This window comes from Protopterus annectens, chromosome 5.part0 (assembly GCF_019279795.1).
Source record: "Protopterus annectens isolate FY-2018-M chromosome 5.part0, PAN1.0, whole genome shotgun sequence".
Lineage (NCBI taxonomy): Eukaryota > Metazoa > Chordata > Ceratodontiformes > Protopteridae > Protopterus > Protopterus annectens.
Window position 1 is genome coordinate 1,111,028,500 of NC_056735.1, and position 21,413 is coordinate 1,111,049,912.

The 21,413-nt window shown below is 43.3% G+C and overlaps 1 protein-coding gene across 2 annotated transcripts in view; it reads left to right on the plus strand.

Annotated features, from left to right (window-relative positions):
- Nucleotides 1–21,413, plus strand: part of LOC122801547 (E3 ubiquitin-protein ligase RMND5A-like) — a 432,068-nt gene that overhangs the window by 166,261 nt on the left and 244,394 nt on the right. For both annotated transcript variants that reach the window (XM_044070974.1, XM_044070975.1), the window contains exon 2: nucleotides 5,762–5,904. In XM_044070974.1, coding sequence (XP_043926909.1) covers nucleotides 5,762–5,904 — 143 coding nt within the window. The remainder of the gene's footprint in view (nucleotides 1–5,761; nucleotides 5,905–21,413) is intronic.

Below are 21,413 nucleotides of genomic sequence, written 5' to 3' on the forward strand. Positions count from 1 at the left end.
CTTCCTGAAAACACTGGAGGGGATAAATTTATCTCTGAACACCATCATACTAGGTGACTTCAACTACCCTAATATAGACTGGGAACACTACTCAAGCCCAAACACTCTAGCCCAAAAGTTCCTGGAATTCATAAACTCAAATGCCATGGAACAACTAGTCACCATCCCCACAAGAGGAGAAAACATACTTGATCTCATCATCACGAACATGGGAGCACAATGTTCAACGCCGGAAGTATACCCCTCACTGGTGAGATCTGATCACAAACTAATCTCGCTGGAGGTCCTCATCCCGCCCCACCGAAATGAAAAAGACCACAGTAAAGAACTTCTCGAAGCCGACTTCACACTTCTAAAGACTAGTGTGGTCTCCTTTAAGGCCCTGAGCGCGGTTAACATTACTCAAACCGCTGAATCACTTACAAATGCCTTCTACCAGCACCTGCAGGGCTGCATGGATCAGGCAATCCCAAGCAAAACAAAGACTCTTTGTATCAAAGGCAAGCGTCCAGTCTGGTGGACCCCAGCCATAAACAAACTCTACAACAAAAGGAGAAAGCTACTACAAGATAGAGCAAAATCCTTAAAAGGTAAGACACCGCTGATCACTATAAGTAAAAAGCTAAGAGCTCTCATAAAATCATCCAAAGCTAATTTTGAGAAAAAAATAGCTAAGGACTCTAAAGACAACCATAAGGCATCCTTTAGCTATGTCAGAAACCTAGGAGGAAACTCCCAGATATGCTCAGAATTAGTTCAAAATGATGTGAAGATTACTGATCCTACAGACATTGCCAACATACTGGCTGACAGGTTCAGTGCAAACTTCTCCTCCCCCCCCCCTAAAGGAGAGATATCTATACCAAATGATTGTAGCCCCCCAAACATCTCTAACGCCCAGGTGAGAACTGCTCTCTCCAAGGCAAAGAACACAGCATCCATGGGACCTGATGGTGTCCCTGGCTGTGTGCTCCATGAACTCAACGAGGAATTAAACCCACAGTTAGGACAGCTGTTTAATCTTAGTCTCACCTCCGGATATTGCCAGGAGTGGCACACAGCGACTGTGGTCCCACTCCACAAAGGCGGTGCCTCCACCGACCCTGGAAATTACCGTCCCATTAGCTTGACAAGCCTTATCTGCAAAGCCATGGAGAGGATCATAATGGATCTCATAAATAAAGACATAGGGAACTTGCAGACTTTGGATCCAACCCAGTTTGGCTTTGTCAAAGGCAGATCATGCCTTTTAAACTTGGTTGACTTTTGAAACAGTCACCAAGGCCATTGTGAGGAAAGGCAGTCCATACAGCCTACCTAGACCTGGCGAAGGCTTTTGATACAATACCTCACTCGGGTATCATTGAAAAACTCATCAACTTAAATGTAAACCCATACATTACAAGATGGGTTGCAAACTGGCTGAGTGACAGAACCCACAGGGTCAGAGTTGCTGGCGCCATGTCAGACTCAAAGCCTGTCACAAGTGGTGTCCCACAGGGCTCAGTCCTGGGCCCACTCTTGTTTGGCATCTACTTTTCTGAAGTACAAGCAAACACAGGAGGGTTATGGCTGACAAAGTTTGCAGATGACTGCAAACTGGGCGCCGTAGTTGAAAACACATCCAACACAGATATCCTTCAGAAGGGTCTCACAGAAACGGATAACTGGTGCCAGAGCCATGGCCTAAAGTTAAATGCTAAGAAATGCATGGTCATACCCTTCGGGAAAAATAAGGTTACCCCTAGCTACCATATAGGTGGCAATCCCCTGAACACAGAAGAAGTTATTAGGGACCTGGGAACCCAGGTTGACAGCAGCCTTTCATTCGACACTCATGTTGCTAAAGTAGTTAGGAAGACCTCCTACATTGCCCACCTTATCATGAAGGGATTCACATCTAGATCAAGGGAAGTCATAGTCTCCCTATACTCATCACTCATCAGACCAATGATAGAGTACAATGCCCCATTCGGAATGTATCTGACCCGACACTTGCAGCAGCTGGAGAGGCCACAAAAGTTCCTCACCAAAAGGATAAAGGGTCTCAAAAATCTGTCTTATGCTGCCCGACTGAAAGAACTCCAGTTATATTCAGTTGCTTACCGCTTGCTCAGAGGTGACCTATGCCTGACATACAAGGCCATGTCAAACCCAGATTTGATGAACATGCTTCATCTCAAAAAATCTAGATCCCTCAGAGCCACAAGGGCGGAGACTTAAACCTCGACACGGTTATTAATAGGACGTGCTGGAGGGATAGATTCATCACCCAAAGACTCCCTATGCTGTGGAACAAAATCCCGGTTTATGTGAGGCAGAGCACCTCGCTGGCCTTGTTCAAGAGGAATCTTGACCAATGGATGGGAGATCGCAGATACACCCCAGGGGTTACCTCAGTGTCACTGCTCGACAGAGGCACAGCAAAATAATGGGCATAGTTTCTCCAAACTAAAGGGGTGGCGTAAGCCACAAAACTATGGGCTAGGCTTATAAATGCCCTCTGGCAGATAGCCTAGTATGAACCTATGTTATAACATCTGAGTCAGTTTTGATGCTGAGAACTGAGACCCAGCAGTCAAGAATGAATGAAGATTGACAGCACAGATGGAACGTTATGCTATGAACATAACTTTTTCTTACCATATCTGTTTATTTATAAGTGGTCCCTTCTGCAGTCCTCCTTGCCTTGGGCTACAGTTCTATCTCTTGTGTGTTGAAAGTTCCCTATTGGTTGTTCAGGTATGAATTTGTATGGAACTTGGTAGCAGTGTAGGTGAATTTATTTTCTTGAATTGCAGGACATACACTGAACTGGCATGCTCAGGGTATAAGTCAGCATGTTATGTTATTGCATGTACCAACACAAGTAGGATGCACACTTTTTGTGAGCTTGGGAGTTTTTGAGAACAGTGTGCCAAATTGTGATTGCATGGATAAACTAAATTCTTGATCCATCATGGAAAGGCACCCCACTAGATCTGCTGATACGTTAGGAATGGAACTGGTAATTCTACACACTGTTCATTTAGAATTCTGGGTCGAATCCCACTGGGTACCGTTACTTGTACCAGCTTAAGTCCCAGTTCTTTTGGAATGAACCATTGTGTGCATGGGCTGGGCTCAACTTTTCCTGTGAAGAATCTTTCTTATTTGGTTTAGGTGTTTTCTGTTTTGATCACCTGCTCTTTGTTTTTTTTTTTCTGGTATTGCTGTGCCCCTCTTTCTTTTATTTCTTGAATGTTTGTTTCACTTTAACCATCCCCTTTCTATCATTTTCTACTGTTTCATTTTGCTGGTTTATTTGTGTGAAAGCAATGTTAATTTTTCTCCGCTGTCTCCACTCCACATCCTAGAGTGTTTCCTAATGATTTTTCTGAGGAACTCTCAGGCTTTGCTAGACTGTGTGATGTCTAGCATTCTTAACTTTGCTGTGTGTTGTATCTCTGCATTAAGTTTCACTGTGAGTCATACCATTTAGTGGTCATTTTTAACTTGTGGCATATTCAAACAGTACTTTTCCGTTAACTGGGCAGCAGTCAAAATGTGAGGTTGATATCAAGTCAGTGCTGCTTATTTTTTCCAGCTTTTAACTTCATCTTCGTCCTCACAGTAGTATGTATTTTGTGACATCTCATTACTGCTTATTTAATCGTTGTGTCCTGGTTTTAATTTTCACTTTGTTGTTAGAGTACTACAGATTTTGGCTTTGAAGTCAGTGCTTGATGGGAAGTCGCTGCTGTTGGTTTTTCTCTGCTTTTGTCAGATGTCCGTACTGCATGTTGGATTGCTGTGTTCTGCTTTTAATTTTGTCTTGGGTCTTGCACTACTACGGATTTCTCATCCAAAGTAACTGCTGCCTATTTTGGTGTTGTGTTGTGGTTCTCATTTGGCCTTTCGTCTCTGACTATTACTCAGTTTGCCCAAAGTCAGTGCTGCTTATACTGACAAGTTTTAGAAAGATTACCTGTTACTTCCTAAATACGTTATAAATCGCCGCTTATACTGACAAATTTTAGAAAGATTACCTGTTACTTCCTAAATACGTTATAAATCACAGATGTTATCTTGTCAAAAAATCGAGAAGTGCTCCTCTTCACGAACATCTCCTGGTTTGTAAGGAGCACTGTGTTAACAATTGTAAGTGTCTGATGCATATCTGTCAGCCAAAACACACAGGCAGTGAGGAAAAAGCCCTTCGAAAAAGAGGAACATCTGTTGAAAAGGTGACGTGAGAATGGGGAGAAAGGACTTTGAAAAAATAGGAACATCAGGTGAAAATGGCAACATGTACTTAGGCTAACATTTTCGGTAGTTCTCCGTGTATATTTCGTTGCAACATTTCTGTTTCCCGATGACTGCTGCCCCGTTAACGGAAAAGTACCATTCGAACCCGCACTTTTTTTGAGGCTTGCATTTTTTTTTTTGTAGGGTATCATGTGTAACTGAGTGTAGCTGTGGTACACTTCTCTAGGTTGTATTTGGCATGTTCAAACCTCCTGACAGCACAATTTCTTTCCTTTGCTATAAGAAATGTTCCTTTTGTCTTTTTTGGGAGGGCAAAGGTTGTCTGTAAACCCCATTTGAGAATTGCAATGCATTTCCTGCATCCAGGATGACCAATAGTTAATCTTTCTTGCCCTGTTCATCAGTTTGTAATTCTGATTCCTTCTCTTAGAGAATTGATTGGTGTTTCTCTGTTTTATCATTACTTTCTGTTCTGTGAAACATAAATCTTGATGTGTTGACACCCCAGTCATTCTTTTTTGGGTATCCCAGTATTCATATGATTCTTGGAAGATTCCGCACAAGAGCTTTCTTACTCCGTTTTAGTTATGGTCAATGTCCTCCACTCAATTTTTTTGTAACCTTGTTCTTCTTTTCCTCCATCCTGGTGAACCTTTCCAGATTTAAACTTTGGCCTGCTCCTCTCCTTCATTGCATTAGCTCTACTTTATCTGATGTTTGGAAAGAGTGAAATTCCCCTACTGATTTGCTGTGCCCCTTTGTAGTGTAAAGGCTTGCTAGGAAAGCATTTTAAACCTGTCACTTGCATGCTTTTACTTCCTGTCATGGATGAATGCAAGCTACTTAGACCTTGCCTCCCTCCATGTGGATTCCTAGTAAAGGCAAGATAGTGAGTACTGCATAATTTAATTCAGCCATGAGTTAGGTCCCATGGTGTGGAACTGTGGCTCCTTTAAACACATGTTTTATTCTGTTTGTCTAAGGTTCCTGCTCAGTTTGATAAACTTTCATGTTGTAGTTTCTGCTGTTTCATGGCCAGAGAAGATTGGTCTTCTTTGATGGACAGTAAAGCAATTCCTTTCCCTGTATACTTGATTTCTTGATCCAAAGTTTTGCTCTTTTCCCCCACTGAGAGGCGAGCTGGATTTTCCAGGGTATTTGCATATTGTTGCTTTGGGTTATTGCCGATGTCTGTATAATTGCACTTTTTTCAGTTTTAAAATGTATTTTTATGTTAAAGCAAGATTATTGCTTACTTAAAGATTCTGTACACAGTGTTGGGAGGAAACAGAAGATTGAATGTGTGTTATCTCAGATAACTGTACCACTTAAAATGGATTGCATTGCTTTTCTTGATCTCCAAGCTTGGTATAACACTTTACTGTCAGATTTAAATGTCTCTCATCAGGAATGTTGCTTTATCTTGTTTCTTGTGTATTTGAGTGAAATTAGATTTGACCTGTTAATGCTAGTTATACTTTTTTGATGGATCTTTTCTCTCTTTTATGTCTAGACCCAGATGAAGGATTGTCCGGAACACTTTCCCTCGTCTTAACCCAATGCAGTAAAAGGATCAAAGATACAGTTCAGAAACTGGCATCTGATCACAAGGATATTCACAGTAGCGTCTCCCGAGTAGGGAAAGCTATTGATAAGGTATTGAATTTATTATTCTAATTAGCTTTGTTTTACTGCTTCTGGGGAGAACTGCACAGGCCCGATGGACACAGAATTTTGGGTGGCATGTTGCCTGTCCATATACTGAGAGTAACCTTTTACCCATTTAAATGCTGATGGTGAATTTTGTGTGTTCCAAAGTATCTACACAATAGATAACAGACCATGTGTTTTACCAGCCAGCCATTTAATTTTTTAAGGCTTTGGGCTGTAGTGTTGTAGTAGCAAGGCAAATGAGAACCCCTAGAAGTGAATCTTCCTAGAGAACGGAGAGGATTCATCTTGGATTCCCAAGCTGCTGTTTGCTTACCACTGACAGTACAGTGTTGTAATATGCCACTGTAGTGCCAGAGTAGCTGTCTTTTTATGTTGTGAACTTCATCTGGAACCTCCTTCTGTATTTTCTTTCAAAGTCTTAGACTTCCACAATTAAAAGATTATGGAGATTGCTGAGCGTCTTTGGGTCTGGAAATAATACCCTGGAAAGAGCACACAATTTGGTTTACACTGAAATAAGAATAATGATCAAAAGTGTCATAAAGCTAAGTGACAAATGTATTTGTTTCTGGATAATTTATTTTTATTTAGTCATTTTTGTCGGAGGCTGTGGAATGTTAGAGCCAGACTTTTTTCTTAGGGCTGCTGCTCAAGGGGAAATTATATTTGCATGAAGTTGCATAGCTGGGCTTTATGAACAGTATAGAGAATAGTATACCTCTCAACCTCTTGGTGCAAGAAATCTGGACAAAGCCTGCCAAAATGGGGGGGGGGGGGGGGGGGGCAGAAAATAGGAACATATTTTAAATATTGCTCTTGTAAATAAATTTAGAAAGTTGCTAGAGGTAACCGGGTTTGTTTTAAAATACATTTTTTAAGGATTTGAAATCTGAAACTCTAGTGTATGTCGTCATTTCGTGACTTCATTCCTCAGGTCATTTAAGTGATTTGCCAGCAAACCACAAATTTTGAGGAAATCTGGACAGTAGTGAGGTATTCATTTGCACTTTTTACCACTACTAGTGTGTGTCTTAGTGACAGCACTGATTATCTGTAGACACTGGGAATCATTTATTTATGTGTTAATGATACGAGTGAAAACTAATATAAACTTGAAAAGTATTCTGACATAGCAAACTTTGTCAGCTACTGTTAGAAGAATTTGGGTGCATCTTAAGAGCACATTGAAAATGAATAATCATTTGTTGGATTTTTATCTTTTTCTTTAGGGGGGATCCAGACAGTCTTCCTTGTCACAGAAAAAATGGAAAATGTCCCATTCTTTTTCTCAGTTCTTCAGCTGTTTGGCTTTGGTTATCTTCCTTTTTGTTAGAGAAAGAAGACATGGAATTTTTCAGTCACCTTCTATTTCATTTGTTTCTGTTGCATTTAGTTTTGTTTTTAGTAGGAGACATCCTGTAGTTGTCATGAAAGATTATGCTTATTGGCACTGCTTTCTGGTTCTTTGTATGTCTAAAAATTGAAAGATGTATGGACAACAGATTAACCATTACCCGTCTCTTGGAGTGCTGAGCCCATTGCTTACTTTGGATTTCTATTCTAGCTGTGGTTTCCTGAACTTTTTCCTAGAATGTGACTCACTCATTAGGTTGTGAGAAGAAACCAGAGCATCTGGTGAAAACCCTTGAAACAACCGTGAGGATGTGTAGATTGTGTACAGAATGCATCCTGGTCAAGAACTGAGGAACCAAGCTCTGAGGCAGCAACTGCTACACCATTGTGTTGGTTTTTTGAGATGACTTGACTACTAATCATTCAGTGTTTGTAGTCCATTAGTTAAGGATATCAGCATAATACCATGAACACTGAGTTGATTTTGTGGTTGAAGATTATTTGGCTTTAATTTCCGTAGAAAATGTATAGAGGTCTCAGCTGTGTGTGTGTTTGCATACACATGCATTCAGTTTAGCATTTCTGCTAAAGGAATGCTTGGTACTATTAGTTCGAAGGGGAAAAGAAAAGCCTTGAACAACTCAGTGGTTTATTAATTGGTCAGTATGGGATTTCCACTGAGTAGAGCACAACATGCAGAAAGTAACATCCTAATATTGGACTTATTTTATTTCACTTCCTCCTCATGGCTTTCACCCTGCCACACACACTGCAGAACCCTTATTACTTGCTTGCATCATATTTTTTATTGATAGCTTTTAAAGAAACAGATTTTTCCAGGTATGGACTTAGCACCTCTCAGGGTTGCTGCTTTATTATTAATTGTTTAGAGTCCATCTTTTTATGACGTTGTGAATTTTTGCTTTCAAGGCCTGTTTGCCAGCAGTGGATAAATTCTTGCAGTTCATATTCATTACTCCAGTAATGTTGCCTATCTTAGCCTCTGCAACCCCCTTGTTTGCTTTCCCAGCATTAGTGCCTTCACAAGTAAATTCTTTTTTAGAGGAATATTTTATTTATCAGCATTTCAGATTAGCCAAAAGCAGATTTAATCACGTAGCAGTGCACACTATCCATCCTTATTTTTGAAACATTTAAAGTCCAAAATCTTTATTTTTCTTGTGCCTTTTAAGCTTAATGTCTTTAGTGACCAGCTCCATAGCTATAACTTTTTAAATTAGGTCAGTTTACGTTTTTAGGTTGCATGCTTTGTTAGTAAGCATCAGTTTCCCAAAGTTGTCATACCTTGGTGTTAATCTTGCCTCACGCAGCCCTTTTAATAATAGTGACAGGGTGAGGATTGTTATTTTAGGCTAAAGTATATACCATATCCATTGCAAGTCTTTTTTTTTTTTATTGCAATAAACCATGACAACCCCATACAATATGCATCCAGTTGCCCAGTTATTGACATGTACATGTACATCTCTAAGTTTTGTGGGTCTCCAGGAAAATTATTTTTAACCTTTCTGGGATATACAAGGAAACCTAGAACATGCAGCATTTCTAGGCATTATCTATTTTTTTTCAGGCTGTAAATAACCACACATGCTTATATGAAAGAAGGGTGTCTTTTAATGGAGATTCGGCTACCAATGTCTTGTGTGGAACTGTGGTGCAGTGAGGTATGGGAATTTGCCCCATCCTGCTGTTATAGAATTAGAGGGCGCAGTGAGGCTTGCCCCCCTGCAAAATGAAAAACAAAAACTTGGCAGCATGCTCCCACAACAAGGGACTACCTTTCTCACCACCCCCCACCGCTCAGGCCCTCACCACAGGCGCCTCAGACTATGCCTGGGGTGCACACCAGGACGGCAGGTGCATACAGGGCCAATGGAGCCCACAGCAAATCCATCTGCACATCATCCAAAAAGAGATGATAGCTGTCCAGCGCGCCTTGACAGCTTTCAAGCCCCTTCCCTCCCCAGGGGCTCTCCTGATCAAAACAGACCACCACTGTGATGTAGATCAACAAGCAAGGAGGGACTGACCATGACCCTTTGGCACACAGCCTCTGCCATGCAACTCCACCTGTTAGCACATTACCTGCCAGGTTCTCTAAACTCTCTGGCAGACCACATACGCAGAAATCTTCTGGACCCACGAGTGGCAGCTAGACAAAAGAACCTTCACCCTAATAACATAGAAATGGGGCACCCCGAAGGTCGACCTCTTTGCCTCCCACACCAACCATCAGCTCAGCAAGTTCTGCACCAGGGAGCATCACTGCATGGCTTGGAAAGTGGATGCCCTGTCCTTCCCCTGGGTCAATCTATCGGTCTGTGCCTTTCCACCACTACTTCTCTTCCCCAGGGTACTGCTCAAAATAAAGGAGGAAAAACCAAGGACAGTTCTTACTGCTCCAGACTGGCCTCTCCAGCACTGGTACCCACTGCTATACAGCCTGTCCCCACTGCCACCATGGCATCTCACTCAGACCCCAACATTCCTGACCCAGAGGGAAGGAGAATTCATGCATCCCCAATTGCAGACCCTCAGTTTGGCAGCTTGGCTTATTCCCTAACCACCAATCAATCTGCCAGCCTTAGTAAACAGATTCTAGATGTTATACATGGGGCCAGACGCCCTAGCACTAGAAAGTCTTATACTGACAAATGGAAAAGGTTCTGCACCTAGATTCAGGCTAAGGGAGCCGATACGGCACAGCCCTCCCTCCTCCTCATCCTGAACTACTTAGCTGACCTGCTACACAGTGATCTCTCTTTTTCCTCTATTAAAATTCATGCCTCTGCTATCTCTGCTAATTTTCCCACTGAGCAGCCCCTTTTCTCACTCCCTCTGATCAAACAATTCCTAAGAGGGGCTAGCAACTTGAGGCCACCCAGAAGAGCATCATCCCCAGCTTGGGACCTTAACTTTGTATTGAAAAAGCTCACCCTGACCCCCTTCAAACCAACATCTTTAGCAGAACTAAAATTTCTATCCTGGAAGACTGCTTTCCTTCGGGCCATTACTTCAGCCAGGAGGGTCTCCAAGCACTCATGCCTGTGGAGCCCTTCATCATCTTCCATGCTGACAGGGTTTCCCTCGGGACTAAAACCTATACTTCATGCCCTAAGTGGATGTCCAGTGTGGCTCTCAACCAATCCATTCATTTGCCCACCTTTTTTCCCTAACCCACAGAACAAGGGGGGAAGGATCTGCACTCTCTAGATGTGCACACAGACTGCTCAGTTCTATCTAGACGGGACTAAATCCTTTAGAAAGTCTGATCATTTGCTGGTTAGCTTTGCTGCAGGGGCAGAGGGCAAAGCCATCTCCAAACAAACCACTTCCAAAATGGATAGCACACTGCATCCATTTCTGCTACAAGCAACACGGAAAGCCTCCCCCAAGGGGGTCAAGACTCACTCTACCAGAGGAGCCTCCACCTCTGCAGTTTTCTTCAGAGGAGTCCCCACTAGGGACATCCTGGAGGCTGCCACCTGGACATTTGTTCACACTTTTACCAAATATTACCACCTGCCTATCTTCTCCAAATCTAGGGCAGGGTTTGCCTCTGCAGGTTGCAGGGCATCCTAGCCAGCCTCTAGTCTCCTTGACTGCCTCCTCCCTTTTCCTCAGCTTTGGGAATCAACCCAAATGTGATGACTGCAACAGTGAAACACGAAGAACATAGTACAGTTGTGTACACTTACCATAAATGTAGATGTTCGAGTGTATTCGCTGTTGCAGTCCTTGTTTCCCTCCCTCCACCCCCCCCTCTTCTTTCTTCTCTCTCCTTACAAGGGACATTTTGGTATTTACTTTCTATTGGTGGGGTTCTTCTACCAGAACCTGGCTTCCACTTGGGGGCTCCTGACAGGTTAGGGCAAGAAAAACTGATGTAATGGTGTTGGCTACCTTACTTTATACTGCTGACGACCTGACGTCCTTTCTGAAGCGACAGCAACCTACGCAGAAATACTAAGCCTCTGGTATTCGGGCCGGCCGAGGGCTACCCTGGCAGGGATAACCCAAATGTGATGACTGCAACAGTGAATACACTTGAACATCTACATTTATAGTAAGTGTGCACAACTGTACTTTCCTGCAGCCTTGGGGTATTTGGCATCTTGCACCCTTCTAATCCCTCTGACCAGACTTCACATGAAGAAACCTCAGTGGTATCTAAAGAACCTTTGGTACCAGCACTCTAAGCCTCTAGAGACCTCTCTCCCTCTGATCCCCTGTGTAAGGGCCAGATTTCTGTGGTGGGCAGGGGCCTGTGCCAAGAACAAGGGTCTTCCCTTCATCCTCTGCCCTACTGGGCAGACAATCACACCGACACCTCAGACATTGCATGGGTGCTCACCTATCAGGCAGGTGTACCCAAGGTCTTCGAGATGCCCAGCACATCAGTTAGAAGGAAATGATGGCAGTCCAAAAGGCTTTGACATCCTTCAAACCCCATCTCAGGCCAGGGGTTCTCCTTATCAAAACAGACAACACCACAGTAATGTGGTATATCAACAAACCGGGAGGGACCCAGTCTTACCCCTCTGTACAAGGTAGCCATGAACCTCTGGCTGACAGCCTCCTCCATGGGATTACACCTAATTGCCCAATACCTACCAGGGATCAACCGCACCCTGGCAGACTACCTAAGCAGAAACTTACTGGATCCCCACAAATGGCAGCTCCACAGAAAATTTTTTTTACAAGTCATTCAGGAGTGGGGAACACTGGAGGTGGATCTCTTTGCTTTCCACCTCAACCACTAGCTAAAAAAATGTTTGTACCAGGAAGTATCACCACCTAGCATGGAAGGTGGATGCCTTGACTTTCCCCTGGAACTCCCTCTCTGTGTACGCATTCCTTACTCTGCCTCTTATTCCTAAGGTACTGATCAAGGTAAGGGAGGAGAGACCAAAGGCCATCCTCATTGCTCCAGATTGGCCCAGACAGCATTGGTACCCCTTACTGCACAGCCTAACATTACAGCCTCCCAGGCAGCTTCCCCTGATCTCAGACCTCTTGACCCAGGTGGGGGGATGCTGCACCCAGACTTGCAGACTCTCAAACTGTCAGCATGGCTAATACTTAAAAGCAAACAAGGGGCCCCTGTTAAGCAAACCGGTCCTAGACATATGATCACAGAGGCCAGAAGGCCCAGCACCAGAAAATCTTATGCAGGGAAATGGAAAAGATTTTGCTCCTGGAGCCAGTCCAGAGGGGGCAGTACCTCACATCCTTCCATCCCTCTTATCCTGGACTACCTAGCAGAGTTGCTCAATAGTGGCCTCTCCTTCTCTACTATTAAAATCCATGCATCAGCCATTTCAGCTCATTTCAATACAGACTAGCCCCTCTTCTCGCATCCTTTGATTAAACAATTCCTCAGAGGGGCTTCTAATATCAGAGTTCCCAGCAGGCCACCCATGCCAGCCTGGGACCTAAATTTTTTTTTAGAAAAACTAACCTTACCACCATTCGAACTTGCTGCTTCAGCAGAATTGGCATACTTCTCCTGGAAGACTGCTTTCCTACTAGCTATCACTTCAGCTAGGAGGGTTTCAGAACTTCAGGCACTCATGGCCGTTGAGCCCTTCATCATTTTTCATGCAGACAGGGTCTCCCTGAGGACTAACCCCTCCTTTACACCAAAGGTGGTATCTGATGTGACCCTCAAGCAGGCCATATATCTACCCACCTTCTTTCCTAATCCTGAAAACAAGGGGGAAAGAATTCTGCACTCACTCGATGTGCACAGACCGCTCAGATACTACCTGGACCGTACTAAATTCTTCAGCAAAACAGACCAGCTTCTTGTCAGCTTTGCCCCAGGGGCAGAGGGAAAGCCCATTTCCAAGCAAACCATTTCTATATGGATATCACACTGTATCCATTTTTGCTACAGACTACATGGGAATCCTCCCCCTAAGTCTATTCATACCCATTCCACTAGGGCAACCTCCACTTCCACAGCATTCCTCAGAGGAGTTCCCACCAGGGACATTTTGGAAGCTGCCACCTGGACCTCTGTCCATACCTTTATAAAGCATTACCACCTACCTCTTTTCTCTAAGGCTAGGGAGGGTTTGCCGATGCCTAGGTCTCTAACTGTTCCTTCCACCCCTCTTATCAGCTTTGGGAATCCTCCCACAGGTGATGACTGCAACAGTGAAACACGAAGAACATAGTACATGTTCTTCCTGTTTCACTGTTGCAGTCATCACATTTGGGTTTTCTGCTTGCAGTAGCCCTCAGTCGGCCTGATTAACAAAGTCTTGGGTCCTGCGTCGGTTGCTGTCTCTTCTTCCGTGATGTCAGGGGTATAAAACATGCAGTCGATTCCATTACATCTGTCTTTCTTGCCGTGCCTGAAGCAGAAGCAGTTCGCAAGTGCCGGTTGGCCGACTCCTGAAAGATTCGTTTTCGTGTTTCAGAACCGAAGTCTTCAACTAAAGTTAAGTACCCCATTGAGGAAACTTTTTTTTTTTTTGCTCGTTACCGATGTCAGTAAAAGTTAATTGCATTTCTTGTGGGAAAGCAAGTACCTCATAAAGATTTTAATTCGTGCTGTATTCCTTGCCTAGGCCCTGACCATGACATACTTTGCTGTCAGTTTTCTGCCTTATTTAACCAATGAACTATCCGTTGTCGGTATATTTACGCTTCTAAATATTTAGTTTCTCAGTTCAATTATCCAGATATGTCGTCGGTAAGCCATCGGACTACCGGCATTCTGAAAAAACGCAAAGATAAAGACAGAGACAGGCTGCCTAGGTCCAAAGCTGCCGACGACGCTTCTCCTAAGCCAGTCGCCAGTTCACCGGTACTCATTGAGGCACTTTCACAGCCCCTGATACCTGCTACTTCTGATCCGCAGGCCTCTACTGAGACCCATTGGGAATCCCGTGTGCCGTGAGATGCTTCAACTGTTGAACCTGTGGATTTCTCTAAATTGGATGGGTCCGGAGCCGCTGTGCAGGCACCGGCTTCTGAGGGTGTATTCAGGCCTACGGACTTGCATATTAAACTGACGCCACCTTCTTTTTTAAGGCCTAAAGCTCGAACCATGCCTAGAAAACTGATGCCCAGGCCGCATGCTCAGGCCTCTATGCCTAAAAAACAAATGATAAGAATGGCTGAAGACCTTATAACTTTAATCAGGGGAAGCCAACTATCCCCTTCTAAGAGATCTAGGACTGAATTTGCTTATGAATCTTCTGACCAGGATTCTGAAATTTCTGTTTCTTCTGATAACCTGGATTTATCCTTATCTACTTATGAGGATTCTGATGCAGAGGACTCTATTCCCTCTGCTTCCCCTCCAGAGGATTTCTCTCTTGGTGAAACCTTGCATACTCTTAGGGAGCATTTCCACTGGGAAAGTCAGGATTACTCTGATTGAAAAAAGAGGCTTAGGGACTTCTTACTCCTGCCTCAACACAGACCTTTAGCTATCCCTCCTGTACTAGACATTATTGATGATGCCTTTTTGGAATCTAGTTTGGCCCATGATTCTTTGGCTCCTGCTCCCAGAAAACCTGATAGATATTACAGGGTTCCTGATTCTCCCAAGTTCCTTTTTAAAAATCCTACTGTGGATCCTGAGACTATTTCACAGGGACCCCAAGGGCATTAAGGCTTCTACTGCCAAAAATCCTACCCCTTCTGATAGAGACTCCAGGGCGCTGGATAGATGGGGTAAGAAGGTATACATTTCTGCAACCTTGGCCATTAGGGCCTTCAACTGTCAATGTCATATGTTCAAGTATCAGCAACATATTATTGGATTGCTTAAACAGAAAATGATGTTGATTCCTGACTGTGCTGAAATTAAAGATTTACAGGATTTAATGCATTCTGCTGAACAGGTTGGAAAACATACTTTGTAATGTGGATTCATTAGAGGCCTCTTGCAGGGCTGCTGTCACTAGGTCTGTACTTAGAAGGCATGCTTGGCTTGAGAAACAATCTTTGCCTGATCATGTTAAAGCTAAATTGTTGGATGCTCCCTTAAATCAGGACTGCCTGTTTGGCAACAAAGCAGAAGAAGTTCTTAAAAAGATGGAGGATAAAGCTAAATCTATGCAAACTGTTAAAGATTTCCTACAAGTTCATCCTCCAAGATTTAGTAGGCATTGGCCCTCTAAGAACTGGTCCTTTCTTGCCCCTTCCAGGCCTTCTCAATCCAAACCCAGGCCCAGCAGAAGCCCCAGGTTTCAGTCCCAGGGCACGCACAAGACTAAGCAGTGGGGGACTTCCGCTTCCAAATCAGGGAGTAGTAAGACTCCCCCCTATGGAAAGCTGTCTCAATGACTTGACTTTAAAATTTCCAAGCACTTCTCAACTGACTGCTCCTTTAGAGGGAAAGATTGCTCTGCAGGCCAAAAACTGGAAACTCATTACCCATGACAAATTGGTTTTAAATATAGTGTCCCAAGGATACAGATTTCACTTCTACATGTTACCAACCCCAAATGGTTGGCCAGATCTACGCCCAAATCGGTAGGCAGAGGCTCGAAAGCAAGTACTCTCTCTTTCTCAAGCATAAAGGCTATTCAAACTGTACCAGAAGAGGAAAAGGGACAAGGTTTCTATTCAAGACTTTTCCTGGTACCCAGAAAAGAGAATTCATGGCATCCTATCCTGGACCCGTCTACTCAACACCTTTTTGGTGATTCCAAAATTCAAGATGCTGACTCTTTACCAGTTGCTTCCTATGCTAGGAAAAGTTGCCTGGTTGGCAACACTCGATTTAAAGGAAGCATACCTGAGCATCCCAATCAGGGAATCTTGCAGAAGATACCTACGCTTCAAAGCAGGCTACATGTCCTAGCTGTTCTCTGCGCTGCCCTTTGGCTTATCTACTGTGCCCAGGGTATTCACAAAGTACCTAGCTCCAGTCATTGCATTTTGCAGGCAAAGAAATACTCAAATATACCCATACCTGGACGATTGTCTAATTCAGGCAGAAAGCCAGGACATACTTTTGAATCATCTGGCCTTTGTACAGAGGATGCTAACTTGTCTGGGTTACTCCATAAATGAAAAGAAATCACACCTGGTACCCTGTCAACAAATTATATTCCTGGGAGCAAGCTTGAATACAACTTTCCCGATGGCTTTCCTCACGCCAGAGAAACAAATTCATCTGACAACCTACTTCAAACTAGTGGCCACGAAAACACTACTATCTGCAAGGCAAATACTGCAAGCCTTGGGGTTCATGGCCTCCTGCATTCTTCTAATTCCGTATGCAAGACTGCATATGAGGAAACTACAATGGTATCTAAAAAGCCTATGGTGTCAGCATTCTCAGGATTTAGAAGCAATGATTCTTATCATACCTTGCCTACACCTAGAGTTTCTTTGGTGGGCAGAGGCTTGCCACCAGAACAAGGGACTACCATTCACTCTACCCCCTGCCACCCAAGCCCTAACAACAGGCGCATCAGACTATGCATGGGGGGCTCACCTGGCAGGGAAGTGCATTCAGGGCAAATGGAACCCACGTCAAATGCACCTGCATATCAATCAAAAAGAAATGTTAGCTGTACAGTGCTCAGATAACCTTTAAGGACCACATTCTTCCAGGACAATTAATGGTAAAGACGGACAACACCACTGTTATGTGGTACATAAACAAGCATGGGGTACCCATTCTTACCCCCTCTGCAGACTAGCCATTGCATTGTGGAACACAGCCTTGAGCGACCAAGTGCATCTACAGGCTCAATTCCTGCCACGAAAACTACACTGGCAGATGGACTAAGCAGAAACCTTATGGACCCACACGAATGGAAACTGGAACCATAGATTTTCAGCATGTTGACAAATGGGGGAGCCCAGATATGGACCAGTTTGCCACCCCCCAGAACTACCAATTGGACAAAGTTTGCACAATGACTCCCCACAAACAGGCTTGGAAAGTGGATGCCCTGTCCTTCAGCTGGAAAAACCTATCAGTTTATGCCTTTCCTCCTCTGCCTCTTCACTCCAAAGTACTGCTAAAGATCAAACAGGACAAACCAAGGACGATATTGATTGCACCAGACTGGCCACACCAACACTGGTACCCCCTCTTGCGCAATGTGTCACTGTTTGCCCCATGGCACCTGCCTCTGACCCCTACCCTGTTGTCTCAGCAGGATCAGATTCTGCACCCTCAGCTTCAAACCCTGAACCTAGCAGCCTGGTTAATTACCTAATTTCTTCCTTGCCATCCCTCAGTAAACCAGTGGTGGATATCATTTTAGAGGCAAGGAGGCCTAGTACTAGAAAATGTTATGCTGAAAAATGGAAAAGATTATGTGTCTGGAACCAATCTTGAGGGATGAGCACAGCAGCGCCCATCTTACCTTAGAGTTTACAATACTTTAATTGAGATGCTTCACAAGGGACTTTCTTTTTCCTCCATCAAAATTCACACCTCAGCCATTTCAGCTCATTATAACACAGAACCTTCACTCTTCTTGCATCCACTGCTCAGAGGGGCCAGAAATTTAAGACCACCCAGGAGAGCCCCATCTCCAGCCTGGAACCTTAACTTTGTATTGGAGAAACTCACTCTTCCTCCTTTCGAGCCAGCTGCTAGTGCAGATTTAAAATTCCTTTCTTTGCTAAAAGAAAGGCTGTTTTCCATCACTTCAGCAAGAAGGGTATCTGAATTAAAAGCCCTTATGGCTGTGGAGCCTTTCATCTTCTTTCATGCGGACAGGGTGTCCCTCAGAACCAATCCCTCCTTCATGCCCAAGGTGGTATCCAATGTGGCTCTCAATCAGTCCATTCATTTGCCAACCTTCTTTCCTAATCCACAGAACAAAGGGGAACGGATACTGTACACCTTAGATGTGCACAGACAACTTAGATTTTACTTGGACAGGACTAAACCTCAAAGGAAATCTGAACTGCTGGTGGCATTTGCTGCAGGGGCAGAGGGGAAGGCTATCTCAAAGCAAACCATTTCTAAATGGATAGGCCATTGCATTCATTTCTGCTGTAAACACCATGGAAAACTTATCCCACAGGGGATCAGACCCCATTCAACCATGGCTGCATCTACCTCTACAGCCTTTCTCAGAGGTGTTCCTACCAGGGACATCCTAGAAGCTGCTACCTGGAGTTCTGTACATACCTTCACCAAGCATTACCATTTGCCAATTTTCTCTAAGTCCAGAGCTGGCTTTACCACTGCAGTCTTGCAGGGTCTTATAGCTGGTCGTAATGCTGTCTAACTTCCTCCTCCCATCCTTAGCTTTGGGAATCTACCCAAATGTGATGACTGCAACAGTGAAACACGAAGAACATAGTACAGTTGTGTACACTTACCATAAATGTAGATGTTCGAGTGTATTCACGGTTCCAGCCCCCTGATTTCTTTGGCTATACCTCTGCTCTTCTTTACTATGCTTAAAAGCTTTTTGGTATGTTTGCTTTTTTATTGGAGGTATATCCTTGTATATATATGTATATATATATATATATATATATATATATATATATATATATATATATATATATATATGTATATATATATATATATATATATATATATATATATATATATATATATATGTTTTATTGCTTCCCATTAAGAGGGCACCTGACATCTGGGGCAAGAAAAACTGATGTAATGGCGTCGGCTGCATGTTTTATACCCCTGAAGACCTGACGTCACGGAACAAGAGAGAGCAACCGACGCAGGACCCAAGACTTTGTTAATCACGCCGACTGAGGGCTACTGCAAGCAGATAACCCAAACATGATGACTGCATCAGTGAATACACTCAACATCTACATTTATGGTAAGTGTACACAACTGTACTATTTGTGTACACTTAACATAAATGTAGATATTCGAATGTATTCACTGTTGCAGTCCTGATTTCTCTCCCTCCTTCCCCCTTATATCCTCTTTCCTTAGGGAGACATAAGCTTTTCACGGTGGCCACCAGGACCACTGTACCATATTTCCTTTGGCTTCTGACAGGTTAGGGCAAGAAAAACTGATGTAATGGCATCAGCTGCCTTGCTCTATAGCACTGACGACCTGAAGTCAGACTGCGGGTGAGAGCAGTTGACGCAGAAAAGAAAAACATTGACTCTGGTATTTGGGCCGGCCGAGGGCTATCACAGCAGGGATAACCCACAGGTGGTGATGACTGAAACAGTGAATACACTCTAACATCTACATTTATGGTGAATGTATACAACTGTACATTCTTAATGAAAGGTGGTAGATAGTGCAGAGTCCCATCTCACTTGAATGCTGCCTCTCCGTGAGATAGCTAGAAAACCATGCAACTGCATAGGGAAGTTTAGGTTTGTAAGTTTAAGTAGCAGAGTGTGGCAGAGTGTGGGAGACTGTGTCAAAAGCCTTTTAGAGGTCAAGGAATAGGCAAGATATGAGTTTGATCATCTTTGGCTAGAGTTATAGTGTTGAGAAAGGGTAGTAGAGCTGCGGTTGTACTATGCTTGGGACAGAGCCCGTGTTGTGTAGGAGTGAGCAGTTTTTCCTGAATGAGATAATGCATAACTTGTTTGTGTATACATTTCTCAAGGACTGTAGAGAGAGGGAAGTGGGATAGCGATAGGTCTGAAATTAAAGATTTCTGTGGTTACCTCCTTTATGAATAGAAAGAGTGTAAAAGTGTTTCCAGATAGATGGGACTGTAGACTCTGAGACTGAGCGATTAACTAAGATAGATACAGGCATAGCAAGGGGGAGTGTGCAGCAGACTGGAGAAAGTATGAAGGGATATTGTCTGCAGATACAGAGCAGTGGGGAATAGAGGTTTGATATAGTTAGTGGGGACTGGCTTGAGAGAGGAGGAGTTAACTGAGTTTGTGGTTGAGGGGGGTACAGGGAGGTTATAAGTGTAGTTGTTTGAGGGGTTAAGGTTAAATAGTTTGGAAATGGATTCGATAAAGTAGGTGTTGAAAGTATTGGCAGTCTCTCCTGGTGACCTGTCGGGACATGGATTTGGTGAAGTTGGGTTGCCAGGGTGTAGTATCTGGTTAATAGCATTCTAGAATTTTTTTGGGATCAGATTTTAATGTTTTAGGAGGATTATAGTAGAGATCTTTTTTGTCTTTGTTGAGAAGTTTTTTGTTTGATTTCTAAGTTTTGTACATTTGCAGGTCAGTTGTAAGTTTAGATGTACCCATATTTTCCAAGCCCTATCTCTTGTTTTCATAAAAGTACGGGTGGTTTTGGATAACCAAGGTGAGATATTTGCTTTTATACAAACTTTTTCTAGGTGGAGCAAGAGAATTTAAAATGTTAAGGAAAGTTGAGTTGAAGGGATTAACTGCATCATCTAGTGGGAGCTGTGTAAGGAAATTCCAGTTAATTCTGGAGAGAAGGGTTCAAAATGCATCAGGTTTAAAGTTGGAAAGTTTGCGGCAGGTGATAAGCTGGTGTGGTTTAAAGAGATGGGTGGTATATCTGAGCACTTTTATAGGTGATCACTCAGGGAGTCTTGTAGAGTTTCTGGACTATATTTGCTGGGATTAAATACAAGTATCGAATCTATAAGTGATCTTGGAGAATGAGAGTTATTAGAATGGGTGGGTTTAGTGATTAGTTGCATAAATCCATAGAGATTTATGTGATGTGGAGAGTTTAGATTGTTGAGGTTCTGCCAATTAATGTTTACGTCCCCAAGAAGGGTAGTTTCATTAGAGATGTTTTGGGAGAGATAAATGAGTATATTTTCTAGCAGGGGAATGTTGTCCCCTGGTGGGATATATATGGCTACTACTGTGATGGTGGTATAGTCATTGAGTTTAAGGTTTGCTTCCAGTATTTCAGCTGGTGCAGAGGAGGGGCTTGGGTTGCTTAGGATGGGAGACCAGTTCTTTTCAGGTGCTGAAACAAATAGGTGGGAATGTAACATTTATATTGCCATCTGTGCATTTGGTCTGTAGATGGAAAACAAGCTGACTCAACACTTATGTTCCCTTTCAGATCTATTGCTCTAGATTCTAATTGAGCTAAATTAAAACAACATAGCATGCAGCAGGGTGAGTCTGTATAAAGACAGCATTTATTACACCATTAAAGGTCATGTTTAAAGGTGCAAAATGCCCTTTTCTTTTCAAAGTGTTTGCATGCGTCTTTATGC